The 15,433-nt window shown below is 48.5% G+C and overlaps 2 protein-coding genes across 3 annotated transcripts in view; one reads left to right on the top strand and one right to left on the bottom strand.

Moving 5' to 3' along the window:
- Positions 1 to 9,362, bottom strand: part of Slc25a25 (solute carrier family 25 member 25) — a 35,557-nt gene extending 26,195 nt beyond the window's left edge. For both annotated transcript variants that reach the window (XM_052723879.1, XM_052723880.1), the window contains exon 1: positions 8,987 to 9,362. In XM_052723879.1, the coding sequence (XP_052579839.1) occupies positions 8,987 to 9,244 (258 nt within the window). In that variant the 5' untranslated portion in view covers positions 9,245 to 9,362. The remainder of the gene's footprint in view (positions 1 to 8,986) is intronic.
- Positions 9,363 to 10,136: 774 nt separating this feature from the next.
- On the top strand, positions 10,137 to 15,158 carry Naif1 (nuclear apoptosis inducing factor 1). Its single transcript, XM_052723886.1, has 2 exons — positions 10,137 to 10,866; positions 12,993 to 15,158. The coding sequence occupies exons 1-2, from the start codon at positions 10,365 to 10,367 to the stop codon at positions 13,469 to 13,471; spliced, it is 981 nt and encodes a 326-aa protein (XP_052579846.1). The 5' UTR covers positions 10,137 to 10,364; the 3' UTR covers positions 13,472 to 15,158.
- The last annotated feature ends 275 nt before the right edge of the window (positions 15,159 to 15,433 follow it).

The raw sequence follows: 15,433 nt of genomic DNA, 5'->3' as shown, positions 1-15,433 counted from the left end.
TCTTCGTGACCATGTGGTTGCTGAGAATTGAACTCAGTACCTCTGGAAGAAAAGCCAATGCTCTTAACCCCTGAGCCATCTCTCCAGCCCTAAAATAAATAAATCTTAAAAAAATAAAAAAGAATTCTAACTCGGGGTGGAGGGAGGCTGGAAGAAGTTAAGCCCAGGGGTGGATGGAATAATGAGGAAAGCTCAGGACCAGCAGGTACAGACAGGGACAACAGCCACCTCCTTCTCCACTGCTCCAGCAGAGAATGAACCATGCCTCACCTCCTGCTTCCTGGAAACCCAGACAAAAGGGAGAGGGCATCATCAGGCAGCTCCTGCAGGCCTGCCTTATTCATGTATTCATTTGCTTTAAAGGAAAAGGCATCTTTACAAAGACGCCTTTTGTTTTGTTTTGTTTTGTTTTGTTTTTCTTCGGTGTCTTCTCTGTTCCACACATTGGAGCAGTACTTACTTTTTGAGGTGATTCCTCAACATGACCAAGGGCCTTACCATGCTGAATGGGATTATGCACAGGTGTGTCAACGTCATAAACTGAAAGGACAGTGTAAGTTTTTCATACATAGCGGCCTTGAACTTGCAATTCTGCCTCTTCCTGAGTGCTGGGGTCACTGGAATGTACACCTAGTGCAATACTGTAAAATCTTTAAGGGGAAGCTCCTGTTCCATAGGAGGAAGGAGACTGAAATCGAGGCGAGACTACCCAAGGCTAATCAGAGAGCCAAAGGCTTGTAGGGTCAGTGTTGTGAGCATCTGTGTCCCAAGAAACATTTGCACTGAACACCCACGTTAATAAACAGGAACTCTAGTCCTTCAGAATCTCTTCATTTTGCTAGGCGGCAGTGGTGCACGCCTTTAATCCCAGCACTTGGGAGGCTGGTATAAGGAGGGGCATTTTTTTTATCTCCTGGACTTCTTATCATGGAAGACAACGGGGTCACAGCATGACTCGTTTGCAAGCGTCCTGGTGGCAAGAATGAAATGGAACCATGGCAAATCTAGGTGAAGAGAGAAAACCTGACTGCTGTTTGGCATATTGGAACTTTTGACACAAACTAGAGTTACCTGGGAATAGGGAACCTCAGCTGAGGAACTGCCTCCATCTGATTGGTCCATCATGGGGTTTTTCTTAATTGCTAATTTACATAGGGAAGGACAGCCCACCAGGGGCAGTGCCATCCCTAGGCAGGTGGGCCTGGGCTGTCTATTAAGTAGCTGAGCAAGCCAGGGGAAGGAGGCCAGTAAGCCTCTGTGGTCTCTGCTTCAGTTCCTGCCTTTAGGGTCCTGACTTGACTTCCCTGAATGATGGACTGTACCATAGAAGCATAAACCAAGTAAATCTTTTCTTCCTCTGAGTTGGTTTTAGTGTTTTCATAGCAAGAGAAAGTAACTGGAACAGAAACATCTAAAAGAAAAATTTCCACATTATTAAAAGTGGACAAAATCTGGAAAAAAAATACACGTACGTGTGTGTGTGTGTGTGTGTGTGTGTGTGTGTGTGTGTGTGTGTGTGTGTGTGTGGAGAGAGAGAGAGAGAGAGACATACAACCAGCATCTGAAATGGGAGATTCAAACTGTCATGCTGACATGCTGATATAGTGATTCTGGGAGAAAAGAGACCTCTTGGCCGCCATGGTCCTGCAGCTAAAAAATAAGCTATAGAAACATCTGAGTCCAGATCATAACCACACGGATCGACAATTTAAAGTGCACAACTGGGAGCTAGAGATTTGGCTCAGCTGTTAAGAGTGTTTACCAATGATGCACAAAGCCCTGCGTTTAATTCCCAGCACTGAATAAACTGGGGGTGGTGGCCTACTTCTGCCCTCCTAGCCCAGTGGAGGCAGTTCAGGAGCTTAAGGTCATCATCACCAGCTATAGACTAAATTCAAGGCCAGCCTGGGATATACAAGAGAACCCTTTGAAATAAAGTAGTTTTCAGTATCTCTGTAGGTGTGTTCACAGTCATTTTTTACCTGAAGACATTTTGTCATTCAAGAAGAAACCCTACCATTCTTCCTTACCACATTTCTATTTCTCCTGGATTAGGACACCAGAACTCTACTTTCTGTCTCTATGGATAACCCTATTCGGGATTTTATATAGACAGGCCATAAAATGCATGCTCTTCTCTGGACTGACTTCTGTCTTGGCTGAGTCTTGGCAAATACTGTACTATAACTCCCAGGAAGCCATAAAATGTATGCCAGGTGTATTATGTGAGATGTGCATGCTAACGCCTACAGCTTTAGTAGGATCAGCAGATATCATGGGAAGATAACACAAGTCTCCCAACTTTTGTATGTGTGTTGGGAGCAGAGGTCAACAAGGTCTCACACTATGTACCCTAAGCTGGTTTCAATATTCCTGCCTCAGCCTCCTAAACTCTGGGATTACAGGTGTAAACCACCACGACTGGTGGTTTTCAAAATTTTATTAAATTTTTTTTTCTTTTTAAGTAATTTTTTTCAGGGTACAAAATAATGGGTTTCATGTTGACATTTTCATATAAGGACATTAGTTTCTAGATTCCTCAAGGATTCCTGCATGACTGCTCTTCTGTTCTTGAAGGCACTTTTTAGCATGTGAATAACTGATATAAGACCATAGGTCTCATAACAAAGAGCATGATCCAGGTCACAGATTAGATGACTATCCTTGAAGGATGCCACAAGGAGGATCCTCCTTCAAGTGGAAAGCTGAAGAGTAACTGCATGCATGACTTTGGTGGTCAGTGACTCTTTCAAATCCCTAAATTCTAAGCCAGGTGTGGTGGCACATGCCTTTAATCCCAGCACTCGGGAGACAGAGGCAGGTAGAGCTCTGTGAGTTCAAGGCCAGCCTGGTCTACCTATGAGTTCCAGCATATGTAGCCAGGGCTACAGAGAGTAACCATGTCTTGAAAGAAAAAAAAAAGGAAAAAGGAAAAAGAAAAGGAAACCCAATTCTAAAAGGAAATGGGTAAATTCTATGCACTTAGTGTAACGAGATCAGCTTTATACCAATACAGTTTTGTTTTACCCCACAGCTGTATTTAGCTGGACTATAAATGAAGTCCAGAAGAGGCTCTGTTTGCTCCCTTCCCATGTGGTTTCTGGGAGAGTTCAGCAATTAGTGATTCTCTGAACAAAGGAATGCATCTGTGAAGCTCCACTTTTCAGATAGACTAGGGAGTATTCCTCCACATTACTTTGGTCCATGTTTCTGAGTATCAGCTTTTAGGGGTATTACTTTGGAGGCAAGGATTCACTATGCACCTCAGGTAGCCTTGAACTCTCAACTCTTTTCCATTAGCCTCCTGAGTGCCACTATGCCCAGTTTCAAATATATACCCACTTTTCAAATTGGCCCCATCATCATGAATTTGAGCCAATAACCAATTTGGCAACAATACAGCACAATCAATTTAATAAATACACTCAGTCTAATCTTTTCCAAATACGCCATTACATTATTCCCAAGGATGCCTGTCCCCTTCCCAAGACAAAGGCTCTTCCTTAGCTGGGCATAAAGCTCACACCTGTAACCCTAGCACTCTGAGGTTGAGTCGGGAGAATAGAAACAAGCTCCAAGCCAGTAAGGGCTACAAAAAACCCTGTCTCCACCCAAAGGGGGTGGGAGGAGACTGGGAGTATCTCAATTGGCAGGCTGCTTGCCTAACATGTACAAAGCCCTGTACCAGGCATGGTGGCACGTACCTGTGATCCCAGCACTCAAGGATTAGAAGTTCTAAAGTTAGTCTCAGAAACATAGCAAGTTCAAGCCTAGCCTGGAGTAAATGAGATCCTGTCTCAAAAAATAAGCCCTTTCTTCTATAGGCAAGACTATCTTATCTAAATCTGTCTAGTTTGGGCCAACCGGAAGAAGGTAGGAAGTTTAGGGATGCTGTCTGGTTAAACAATACCAGCTCAACAGTAACAATCTTTCATTTGATGATTTCAAGTCACCAGAGATTGCCTCCTGTGCATACTACTCAGGTCAGGGAAAGAGACAGGGCAGGGTGGGCTCTTGCTCTTTGACAGGGGATGCTTGGGAAAACCTTGAAAGTTGTACTTTGGAAGCACCATGGTTGGTTCTGAATGGGTATCTTGGGCTAGGGATGTGGCTCAGTGGTACATCACTTGTTTAGGTTACACAAGACTGTGGTTTGACCTCCCCTTTCTCATGTTCTCCCCAAAGGCCAGGTTTGGATCTCACTTCATTAAAGATGAGAGGAGCATGCCTTGCAATATATGGCAAGCTGGCATTAAACTCTTAAACTCAAGTGATCTTCCTGCCCCGCCACTCTAACCTGAAACTAAAGGCATCATGCTACCACTAAAGGCATCATCATTTTGGATGGCTTTTTCTTCCCTTGTAAAATGATGTAAAATCATGTTACTATCATGTTTGTTTTTGTAGGACTCAAGCCATACACACAAGTCTTTAGATCAGAAAACAACATGGCATCTAGAATGTTCTCCTGAATGAAGAAACCCTTGCCGTGAGAGCCCACAAATGTTATCTAGAGAGAAGCACAACTGTTTACAGGTAAAACAAACTGCTTTCTTCCTTGGCTGCCAAGTCCTAACCTATGTTTTGTTTTGTTTTTTTGGTTTTGGTTTTTTTGAGACAGGGTTTCTCTGTGTAGTTTTAGTGCCTGTCCTGGAACTCGCTCTGTAGACCAGGCTGGCCTTGAACTCAGAGATCTGCCTGGCTCTGCCTCCTGAGTGCTGGGATTAAAGGCGAGTGCCATTGCCGCACAGCCACCTAACCTGTTTTAAACTTGTTTTAAGGCATAAATTTTGTTTGGTCACATGAAAATGCCTGAAATAGTCAATGCTATAATTAGCCCAGGCTGAGTGTCATCTCCCAAAGTCACTACCGGTGACATCATCTTTTATTCTCTTTAATAAACCTTCCCTTCCTTTTGTCCCAAGACAGGCTTCTTCCTCACATGCCCCTTACAAAGAAAATTTCCCTGGCTGACTGCCATGAATTTCTCTGCCCATTTCCATTTTAAGTAATTTTTCTGTCTCAGTCTCTTCTGGAACAAAGGCAGAAGGCAAAACTTGCTGGTTTATTTTTAAAAGAAAACTTCACTTCAAGCTGTTACAGGCTAGGAGGCTTTGTGGAGTCACATGACCCCAGTTCACTGCATCTGCTGATAACAGCTCACCGCTGATTCCTGTGAAAACCTCCACCCCAGACTAGTTTCCCAGGGGCCACGGGAAGCAGCTTCCAACTGCACTGTTTGTCAAGGCTTATCCCACAGCAGGCACCCACTTCTACCCAGAGGGCCCCCAAGTTCTTTGGCTCTTACCAGTTCTGTAAAAACAACAGCGCTGCCTTTTTCCTTAGGCAGCGAACAGTAATGAACTCAACAGGAAGTGGTGGGGGTGTGTGCATGAGGTGGGGTGTCTTGCTATGGCCTAGTTATTTACAGAAAGGAACATCTTTTTCTTTCCAATGCTAAAATGCTTCCCCAAAGGCAATAAACTAATAAAGTGAATCACTTCTAATCTTTCTCAAAGCCACATAACAATTTAAGTTGTTCAAAACCGGAAGAGAGGGAGGGAGAGGAATAAAAGGAAATATTAATGAAGTGCATATGAAGATGCCCCAATGACACACATTACTTGGTATGCTAACTTAATTTTTTTTTAAAAACTAGAAGAGCTCGGAGTTAATATTAAATCAATAACTCAAATTAATATATATATTTTAAAAAATCCTTTTAGAATGAGGTGGTAGTGTCACACACTTTTAATTCCAGCACTCAGGAGGCAGAGGTAGGTTTGAAGCCAACCCGGGAGTTGGGTTCCAGGACAGCCATGGCTACACAAAGAAATCCTGTCTCAAACAAACAAAAAATTTTTAGGATATCCCACTCTGACTCAATAATCTATGTTCGCCGGGCGGTGGTGGTGGCGGCGGCGGCGGCGGCGGCGGCGGCGGCGGCGGCGGCGGCGGCGGCGGCGGCGGCGGCGCACGCCTTTAATCCCAGCACTCAGGAGGCAGATCCAGGCAGATCTCTGTGAGTTGGAGGCCAGCCTGGTCTACAAAGCAAGTTCCAGGAAAGGCGCAAAGCCACACAGAGAAACCCTGTTTAGAAAAACAAAAAAACAGGGCTGGAGAGATGGCTCAGAGGTTAAGAGCACTGACTGCTCTTCCAGAGGTCCTGAGTTCAATTCCCAGCAACCACATGGTGGCTCACAACCACCTGTAATGAGATCTGGTAACCTCTTCTGGCCTGCAGTCATATATGCTGTATACATAATAAATAAATAAATAAATCTTAAAAAAAAAAGAAAAACAAAAAACAAAATCTATGTTCAATCTGCTTAAAAAAAAGTTTCAAGTCACACAACTTAGGTCAGTCAAAGAGTCAAATATTGTAGAGTCAAAGTAACCACAGAGAGTTAAGCTCTTTAGGTTAACCAAAAGGTTCTCTTTTACCTGAGTGGTGGCTCATAACTACAATCCAGGACAGAGGGGCGGGGCAGACAGACAGGGACACGGAGTAGGAAGATGGCTGTGCATTTGAGGCTAGCCTGGGCTATATAGTGAGTTCTGAGCCTGAGCTACCAGAGCAAGAAAATGTCTCAAACAAACAAGCTTCCTCTTAGCACTGGAGAACGGTCACTTTCTCCTTATTTGCCTTTACTCCAAGATCACTGCCAAAAAAATGGATTGATCAATATCAGATGTGCCATGAATTCCAGAACATTGTGATTCCTGTACAGTCACAAAGCTTGGTGTAAACATGGCACACACTCCCACAGCCAGTTGTCCTCAATGTACCTGATACCACAGACAACTGTGTAGGTTCCTAAGAGAAGAAGGTTCACTGGGACCTCCAGGCTGCACTAACCCCTCCAGCTAAACTCAGATTCTCTCAAGACCAACTCAAGACCGAAAACACGAATCAAAATCAGGAGGCTGGTTTCTAGTAGTCTCCTAAACTACCAATAAAATAGCTGAATTTAACAACGTAATATTCGCAATACCAACAATTGAATAAAGGCCATATGGGCTTCAGATTCTCTGAGTTTAGCTATCCTATCTTCAAAAGATGACCTTTAATCCTAGCACTTGGGAGGCAGAGGCAGTCATATCTCTGAGTTCAAGGCTAGTCTGGTCTACATAGTGAGTTCCAGGACAGCCTGGGCTACACAGCAAGACCTTGACTCAAAAATCCAAAAAAACAAACAAACAAACAAACAAAACCAAAAAAAAAAAAAAGAAAGAAAAATGATTCATTAGATGTATATGGGGTAATAGCCAGCTCAGAACACTATTCTGTATAAAACTAACCTTTTTTAAAATTGGTTTCCTTTTTTTAAGATTTACTTATGCATATGAGTGCTCTATTTGCATGACAGAAGAGGACATCAGATCCAGTTATAGATGGTTGTGAGCTACCATGTGGGTGCTGGGAATTGAACTCAGGACCTCTGCAAGAGCAGTCAGTGCTCTTAACTGGCAAGACATCTCTCCAGCCCCTAAAACTAACTTTTTAAAAAAAGTTTCTTGGTTTTGTTTTTAAAGCTAGGAGTATTGTGAGTTCAAGGCCAACCTGGTTACATAGAGAAATCTTATCTTTAAATCTCTTGGGCTTAACCCAAGGATTCTACAGTACACAGTGCCGTCCTTGGGCTTCCTACGCTGATCCTAAGTAGGTTAAATATCTTGGATATTGATCCAAGATTACCTTGGATATGACACCTTATGTGTGGCCACCCAAGCAACAAGCTGTCATGATTCACTGCCACCTTACCAGGTTTTCATACTTGGCTATGAAATTCTTAATGACTGTACATATAAAGGAACCAAACAGGATCTTTGGAAGAAACAGGTTACTAGGCAAACTGCTCAGTAGAACCACACAGATTGTATGCCAGGCTAGGCCACAATAATGATGGTTAAGGGCACTCACAGCTAAAGTCAAACTGAAAACCAGTCACGAAACAGAAGGGAAGAAAAAGCCACTGCTCAAGGGCCTCTTGTGCAGGAAGGACAGACAGCACTTCTCTTTCGTGCAGACGCAGAGATAGATGGCCATTTCTCCGCCCCTGTCTCCCCGATTTGGCCCACCCCACTCCAGCCAACTATACCCTTAGAAGTACACCTTCACTTTTTGAAACATGTTCCAGCCCAGAGGCGGTGGCCCAAGCCTTTAATCCCAGCAGTCGGGAGGCAGAGGCAGACACATCTCTGTCAGTTCGAGGCCAGCCTGGTCTATAGAGCTACTTCCTGGACGGTCAGCGCTACAGAGAAACCCTTTCTCCAAAACAAAACAAAAAAAAACAAAACAGAAACTTCCTTCAGATTCTTTAACGTATCCACACTCCAACTCCGCAAAGGGATCCTGACCCAGTGTTCTGGAACAGCAGTGGGGGGGCTGGGCCTAAGTTATAAGAAAGAACTGTTCTCTCCTCACCACCCACATCCACGTAGATCTGCCTAGAACCCCAGTTCCCATTTTTTCTTCCCCACAACACCCACATGTTTCTGCGAGCAACCAGATGAGGGGCCCCGGTGGCATGGAAACGGGTGGGGTGACGATGAGAATGGATGGATAGGAGCCTGGGTGTGGGGGCAGGGTTGGCACCAACTTGGCCTTGAGGTCCAGAAGGCATTCTTGAGATTTGTCCTTCTGCCCTAAGGAAAGTGGGAGCAAGAAGGGGCTTTCTGCTCATCAAAGAGAGCCAAGGGTGTCCACTTGCATCCATGACGAGCTTTTCTCACGGCCCGCGCACCCACTTGAGGAGCCCTCCGCTCAGCACGGTGTGAGTGCCCTTCCCATCTGTCAGTCAAGGGACACTACCTCCCAACGCCAGGGGTCCCGCTTAGCTCCAGCCGCGTCCCCCCAAACCTGACAAGCTCCAGAGGACTGCCTGGGAGGCCCTGGGGTCCTGGCCCGTCCCCCGCGGCGCGGGTCGCTCTGCAGGCCCTCCCGGACCCTCCCAGCCCGCGCGGACGGCGCACGCAATCGTACCCGGAGCTCGCCCTCCGTGCGGTGCAGTCCCAGGCGCCGCAGCCCCACCGCCAGGTCGTTGACACAGAGGCCGCCGTCGCGGTTGACGTCGAGTGTCTGGAAGAGGCTCCACAGGCGCAGCCGGTGGTCCGGGCCGCCACAGACGGCGCCGCCGCACGGATCCCCTACAGAAGCCGGCGACGAGGCGGACGACGAGGTGGCGGCGGCGGCGTCCGGCGGCGGGGAGGCCACGCAGCGGCACAACACACTGCTCACCATCGGGCGCGAGGCGGGGGCGCCGGACGCGGGGCTGAGGGCGGCAGGCAGAAACCGGAGCGCGGAAGCACGCCGGCTTTCCTGAGACGGCGAGCGCGGGCTCCGCGAAGCCGGCAGGCTGGAGGGAGGGGCCGCTTCCGGGAACCCCGCCCCGCCGCGCGCCGCGGCTCTGACCGCGCCCCCTGGCACACTGCCGGCCAATCACAGGCCGGGATGGCGGCTCCGGGAATCAATGAGGGGGCGTGGCCACCACGCTGGCTCTGAGTCGATTCAAACTGAGAGCGGCGGGCATTAGCCGAAGCGGGGTAATACGCAAGCAGAAGGTCCCGCGTCCAATTCCCATTCAGAAGCCCTGTTTAGACTGCGGAATGATGAGGCTGGGAGGAGCGGTTGTGTCCGGAGAGAGATCGTAGCTATCCGTGGAAATGAGATTTGTATGAGAGCAACTGTGGACTGAAGTTAGAAGACACTTAGCACCACTGAATAAAATCAAAATTTAATGGGTTGACGACTCAAGACCGAAAACACGAATCAAAATCAGGAGGCTGGTTTCTAGTAGTCTCCTAACCTACCAATAAAATAGCTGAATTTAACAACGTAATAGTCGCAATACAAACAATTGAACGACAGGCTGATTTCCCAATGGAAGTGAATAAAGGCCATGTGGGCGGACGCCCTGACGCGACAGACATGCCTTTAGGCCAATGACCAAGCCAGTTCTAGCAAATAGGTGTGTCCTTGAGAGAAATGGCAGGCCTGGAGAGCCAGTGATCGGCGAGGCATTTGAGCCACGCCGACCTGGAGGGCGGGGCTCCCCAGGGATGGTCGCGGGGCGGGAAGAAGGGAAGTGGGCGGATCTCCGCACACCCCGGCGGAAGAGGCAGATTCAGGAAGCCATTACGCAGCTGGCTGGCGGCGGTCGGGCCGGTCAGGGCTGGGCCCTACGCACTTTGCGTAGCGAGGGGGATTACTTAAGGCCTGGTGCTTGGCCTAGAGCAAGCCTTGCCTGTCCCCCTTTTTGGGGGCGGGAGGGGGGGCGAGAGGCGAGGCTGAAAAAGAAGAGAAGGGTAATTGGGGTTGTTAAGGGCATTATAATTTCTTTAAAAAGAGAAAAGGGGAGGCCATGGCTGTCCCAGCCAAGAAGAGGAAGATGAACTTTTCAGAGCGGGAGGTGGAGATCATCGTGGAAGAACTAGAGCTGAAGAAGCACCTGCTGGTGAACCACTTCAATGCTGGGGTCCCTCTGGCTGCCAAGAGTGCAGCCTGGCATGGCATCCTGAGAAGAGTCAACGCTGTGGCCACCTGCCGTAGAGAGCTGCCCGAAGTCAAGAAGAAGTGGTCTGACCTCAAGACCGAGGTCCGTCGCAAGGTTGCCCAAGTCCGAGCTGCTGTCGAAGGTGGCGAGGCCCCAGGGCCCAAGGAAGAGGATGGAGCTGGTGGACCTGGGACAGGCGGTGGCAGTGGCACAGCCATAGCTCCTGTACTGCTGACCCCTATGCAACAGCGCATCTGTAACTTGCTGGGTGAGGCCACCATCATCAGCCTGCCCAGTACCACTGAGATCCATCCCGTGGCCCTCGGACCCACAGCCACGGCAGCTGCAGCCACGGTCACCCTGACACAGAGTGAGTGACCTCTCCTGCTCAGTTCAGCTGCAATTATGGGAAGGGCCAGCTAGTGCTGGGGCAGCCTGGGGCAAATTGGCCGCCAAGGGTCAAAAGTCAGATGGCGATCTTGAAAGACCATGAGGCCTTCCAAGAACTCTCCAGACAGAGGTGATCTTGTTCTTTTGGGGACTTCCTCAGCATGTGGATAGCTGGATATCCATGACTTCCGCTTGCTGACCTGACCTATGCAGTCTTGAAGACAGAGACTGTCTGTAGCCCCACAGGACTTAGGAGCTGCTGTATCAGTAGGCAGCCAGGATATACTTGTTGAATAACTAACTAGGAATAATACTGCCCAAGTGAGACATCCATTCTGCACAAAAATATTCTGTATTTTCAATACACAAACATTCACCAGGCACTTCTCAGGATCTTCATGATTCTTATCTATTCGTCCATTCATCAAGAAATTTATGCTGGGCACAAGAAATACCAAAGTATTTAACATTCCCTGAAGACTGGGGAGATACCTCAGTGGTAGAATACTTGCTTAGCACTGTGAAAATTAAATATATAAGCCAATTATATTCTACTAGGACAGATGAGGTATAGTGTGTGTGTGTGTGTGTGTGTGTGTGTGTGTGTGTGTGTGTGTATGTGTATGAATAGCTTTACCATGAGAAAACCCAAGGACTCACAAGAGGAGAGGGATTTCGTGGTGTGAGGGGAACATACAGTTGATGGCATTCCAGGGTAGGGGAAATAGGAGATGGAGATACACACTCATAATCCTAGCATTCAAGAGATGGATCCCTAGGGCTCAACAGCCAGCCAGCCTATTTGGAGAGGTCCAGACCAGTGAAGGGACTCCGTCTCAGAAAAGAAAAAAGAAAGGATGTGGGCAGCACCTGAGGAATGACACCTGAGTTTGTCTTCTGATCACTCTCCATATGTACACAAACACACGTGTGTGCACACACGTGTGTACCTACATATTGTGAACATGTAGACACAGTCTTTAAAAAGAGAAACAAGATTGACATCTCCCACATACATAGAGGCCCAAATACCTAATGTCCCTTCTAAGGTTCTAGTCAATGAGTGATAACAGAGCTAACTTTGGTTAGGTTTTGTGTTTGAGATAAGGATGTGTGCCCACAACTGTGAACTCTGCTCGGTCATGATAGCTTTGAACTGTATCCACCAGATTCTCAATGGTGTGTGGGTGTGTGGGTGTGTGCTCTCCCCGCGTCTTTCTCCAGTCCGTATGAGGTGGGAAGAGGAGGAAAAATGCTGGTCCAAGTCAGGTACTGTTCTGGAGCAGCATCTTCTAGAATGTTTAGGGGTTGGGTTTTTGTTTTTTTTGGTTTTGGTTTCGGTTTTGGTTTTTTTTTTGGCGGGGGTGGGGGGAGATGTTAGGTTTGTTTTGTTTTTTGAGTCAGGGTTTCTCTGTGTAGCCCTGACTGTCCTGGAATGCACTCTGTAGACCAGGCTGACTTCTAAGAGATTCACCTGCCTCTGCCTTCCTAGTGCTGGGATTAAAGGTGTGTGCCATCACCACCTGGTTGGATGTTTAGTTATCTTAAGAACCAAAGTGATTAAAGAGACAAGGAGGCATTTTCTGGACATGTGACCTGCAGTGGCCCTTCCTCTTTAACTGGCCACACAGAAGGGATAGACTTAGCTCAAAGCAGCACAGAGAAGTGGTTCTATTTCATCATTTCTGAAATTGAAGACGTGTCCATCTCTTGTCATTTGGAGGATTTCTTGAGCTAATGAGTACAGAGTGGTACATGAGTATTCTAAGATTTTGCTGGCATTATTGTTGGCATCTCTGCACTTGTCAGATCTGGGGGCTTCTCATTGGCTACCAATAGAGTAAAATCCTGGAACCTGGTTGGAGAAGTATCTCGATGATAGAGCACATGCTTAGCATATACAAGTCCTGGGTTCCATCCCAGCCTTGAGGAACAAAGAGCTGAACCTCTCAGAGACTGTGTTTTATGTCACTGCAGCCAGGGCGGCCTGAACTCCCCTCTGCCTCCTGCTGCACAGGGTTTCATAGCCCCTTCCAGTGTTGCAGGGCCGGCACCGTCCCTTCCGAAAGATGACCTTCTTCCGCCTTTGTTCTTTCTTCTCGGCAGTCCCCACCGAGACCACCTATCACACACTGGAGGAGGGCGTGGTGGAGTACTGCACAGCTGAGGCTCCTCAGGAGGAGACCCTGCCAACCGAGGCGCCTGTGGAGATGCTGGCCCAGCACGCAGACACATCCGTCAAACCGCAGGCACTAAAGAGCCGCATTGCCCTCAATTCAGCCAAGCTGATCCAGGAGCAGCGGGTCACCAACCTCCACATAAAGGAAATCGCCCAGCACCTGGAGCAGCAGAATGACCTGCTACAGATGATCCGGCGTTCCCAGGAGGTGCAGGCCTGTGCCCAGGAGCGGCAGGCCCAGGCCATGGAGGGCACCCAGGCAGCCCTGAGTGTCCTCATCCAGGTCCTCCGGCCCATGATTAAAGATTTCCGACGCTACCTGCAGAGTAACACACCCACCCCGGCCCCAGCCCCTGACCCTGGACAGATGGCCCAGAATGGGCAGCCGGACAGCATCATCCAGTGAGGGCAGGGGTCAAACCAGTGCTCTGCTGTGATTGAGGGAAACGTCTGTGGAATTGTAAGTGGTTTCTGTGAGTGGCTTTAAGTGGGCCATGTGGATAGCTCCCTCTTGGACAGATATTTGGGGCTTATTAGTCTGAGAGTAATGAAGGAGACTGACTGGGCAAAGGAAATGGCTGGGCTCCTGGGACCCAGTCTCTTTAGTTCAGCCTCCGGAACTGCCTTGTTGAAATCTGGAAGATTTAGCTGGGAGTGTGTATCTGGTGATGGGACAAATGTTGTCGCGATCTAAGGCTTGAGACATCCCCCTGACTCAGTCTAGGACAACTTTAAAGACAGACTGGCTCTCACTGGATCTTCCATGGGCTGCCCCACCTCAGGTGTGCCACCTTTTTTAGTGCCATCCTGCCAGTGGTGCTGCCCAGAAATGCAATAACACCCACGTAAGAATGTCTCCCGGCGCCGCTGGGCAAGCCTAGCCCTTTCATCCTCTCACTGTGCCTCCGTTCTCAGGGGACTCTCCTTACTGCTGTGTGCCACACCCATCCAGGCACAGCCCAGCTCTTGGAAATGCCCTGAGATGCATGCAGCCAGCTTGGCTCAGGAATGCTGTGTGGTGGGAATGGGTTGGCCATCTCTAGTCTTCCATGACACCCCTGGGCGGCTGTCCGTAGTTTGCCCCACCCCCACCCCCACCCCGACTGTGACACGGGCTTCAGGTGCTGTCAGGGTTGGGAGGCAAACCCTGTGGGGAGTCCTGTTTCCTGCTGCAGTGCACTTGAGGTGACCCTCTAATTTTTATTCTGTTTTCTAGCCAGTCATATTTATTCTATAGCTGAACCCTTTCTGGGAGGGCTGCAGGCTCTGTGGCCACCCTTCTCTCCTCTCTGCTGGACCACACACCTGAAGTACAGGGCACACTAGAGCCCTGCTCAGCGTCCCACCTAGACCCCCCCTCCCGTGCTCCTTTCTCAGGGCCTGGTGTGCTGCAGAAGCCCCACCCCCACCCCCCCACCGGCTAAGTGAATCCAAAGCAAGGACTGTCCTCGAGTGTAAGAGGTGGGAGGGGTGAAGCAAGTGTGCCCTTTTCATTCTGTGCTCCTCCAATAGGGCACAGCCTCCGAAGGCTGAAGGACGCGTCTGCCTTCCTACCTTCTCTGAGGCACTTACAAAAACCTCGGCCAGACGGGGTTTGTCTGTACCATTTCAGACGTGCCGTTGAGTGCCGAGCCCTCAGTCTCCTCACATCACCATCGCGTTTGCCATTTTGCACCATAACTGGGCCTCTCGTGAGCAGTGGCTACAGCAAAGTTCCAGATCTTAACCAAGCTGCCCTTCCAGGCATGCACACACAGAGATGCTTAGCGCCACTCTGTGGTCCAAGAGGCCCCCTGGAGACAGGAGGTGGCTACCCGCTGTCCCGTTCTCCAAGGAGGCATGTAGTGCCAGCTACAGAGAGGGGAGTGAGGTGGGGCCCCTTCCCCAAGTGGAGCCTCTCGGCTCCAGCAGGGTTGCTGTGGGAGCTTCCAAAAGATGTGTGACCCAGTTTGGTTCTACTCTGGGGTTGGAAATCTGAGCCAATGTTGTATCTGTTCCATTTGTGTATAAAAAGGAAGCCTAGGTTACTGAAGCTAACTTGTTCTTTCCGGGTCACAACTTTAAATTAAAGAAATATCACTTTTTTATACACACTTCTCTGTGTCATTATTGATCACACATAGAAATAAACTATGGCCTCCAGGCTAAATCTGGTCCACCACCTATTTTTGGTTGGTTTTATTTTGTTTTTGTGTTTTTGAGACAGTCTCACTATGTCTCCCTGGCTGGCCTTGTGATGGCTAAAGTTATGTTTTAAGTTTAAATTACTGTGCTTAAGAGATCTATAAAACAGAAATGTCTCTAACCTGTAAGTCCCACTTGCTTAAGGACAGATAACTTCCTGGAATGCTGGGGACTGTTGTTCAAG

This window comes from Peromyscus californicus, unplaced genomic scaffold (assembly GCF_007827085.1).
Source record: "Peromyscus californicus insignis strain IS unplaced genomic scaffold, ASM782708v3 Scaffold_7__1_contigs__length_154581171, whole genome shotgun sequence".
NCBI lineage: Eukaryota > Metazoa > Chordata > Mammalia > Rodentia > Cricetidae > Peromyscus > Peromyscus californicus.
This window is presented reverse-complemented; position numbering and strand designations above follow the sequence as displayed.

Bases quoted from the DNA above. Each gene is read 5' to 3' on its own strand.
- Naif1 (XM_052723886.1), top strand. From the start codon at position 10,365: ATGGCTGTCCCAGCCAAGAAGAGGAAGATGAACTTTTCAGAGCGGGAG. The intron at 10,867-12,992 runs GTGAGTGACCTC...TCTTCTCGGCAG, and splicing joins CACGGTCACCCTGACACAGA to TCCCCACCGAGACCACCTAT.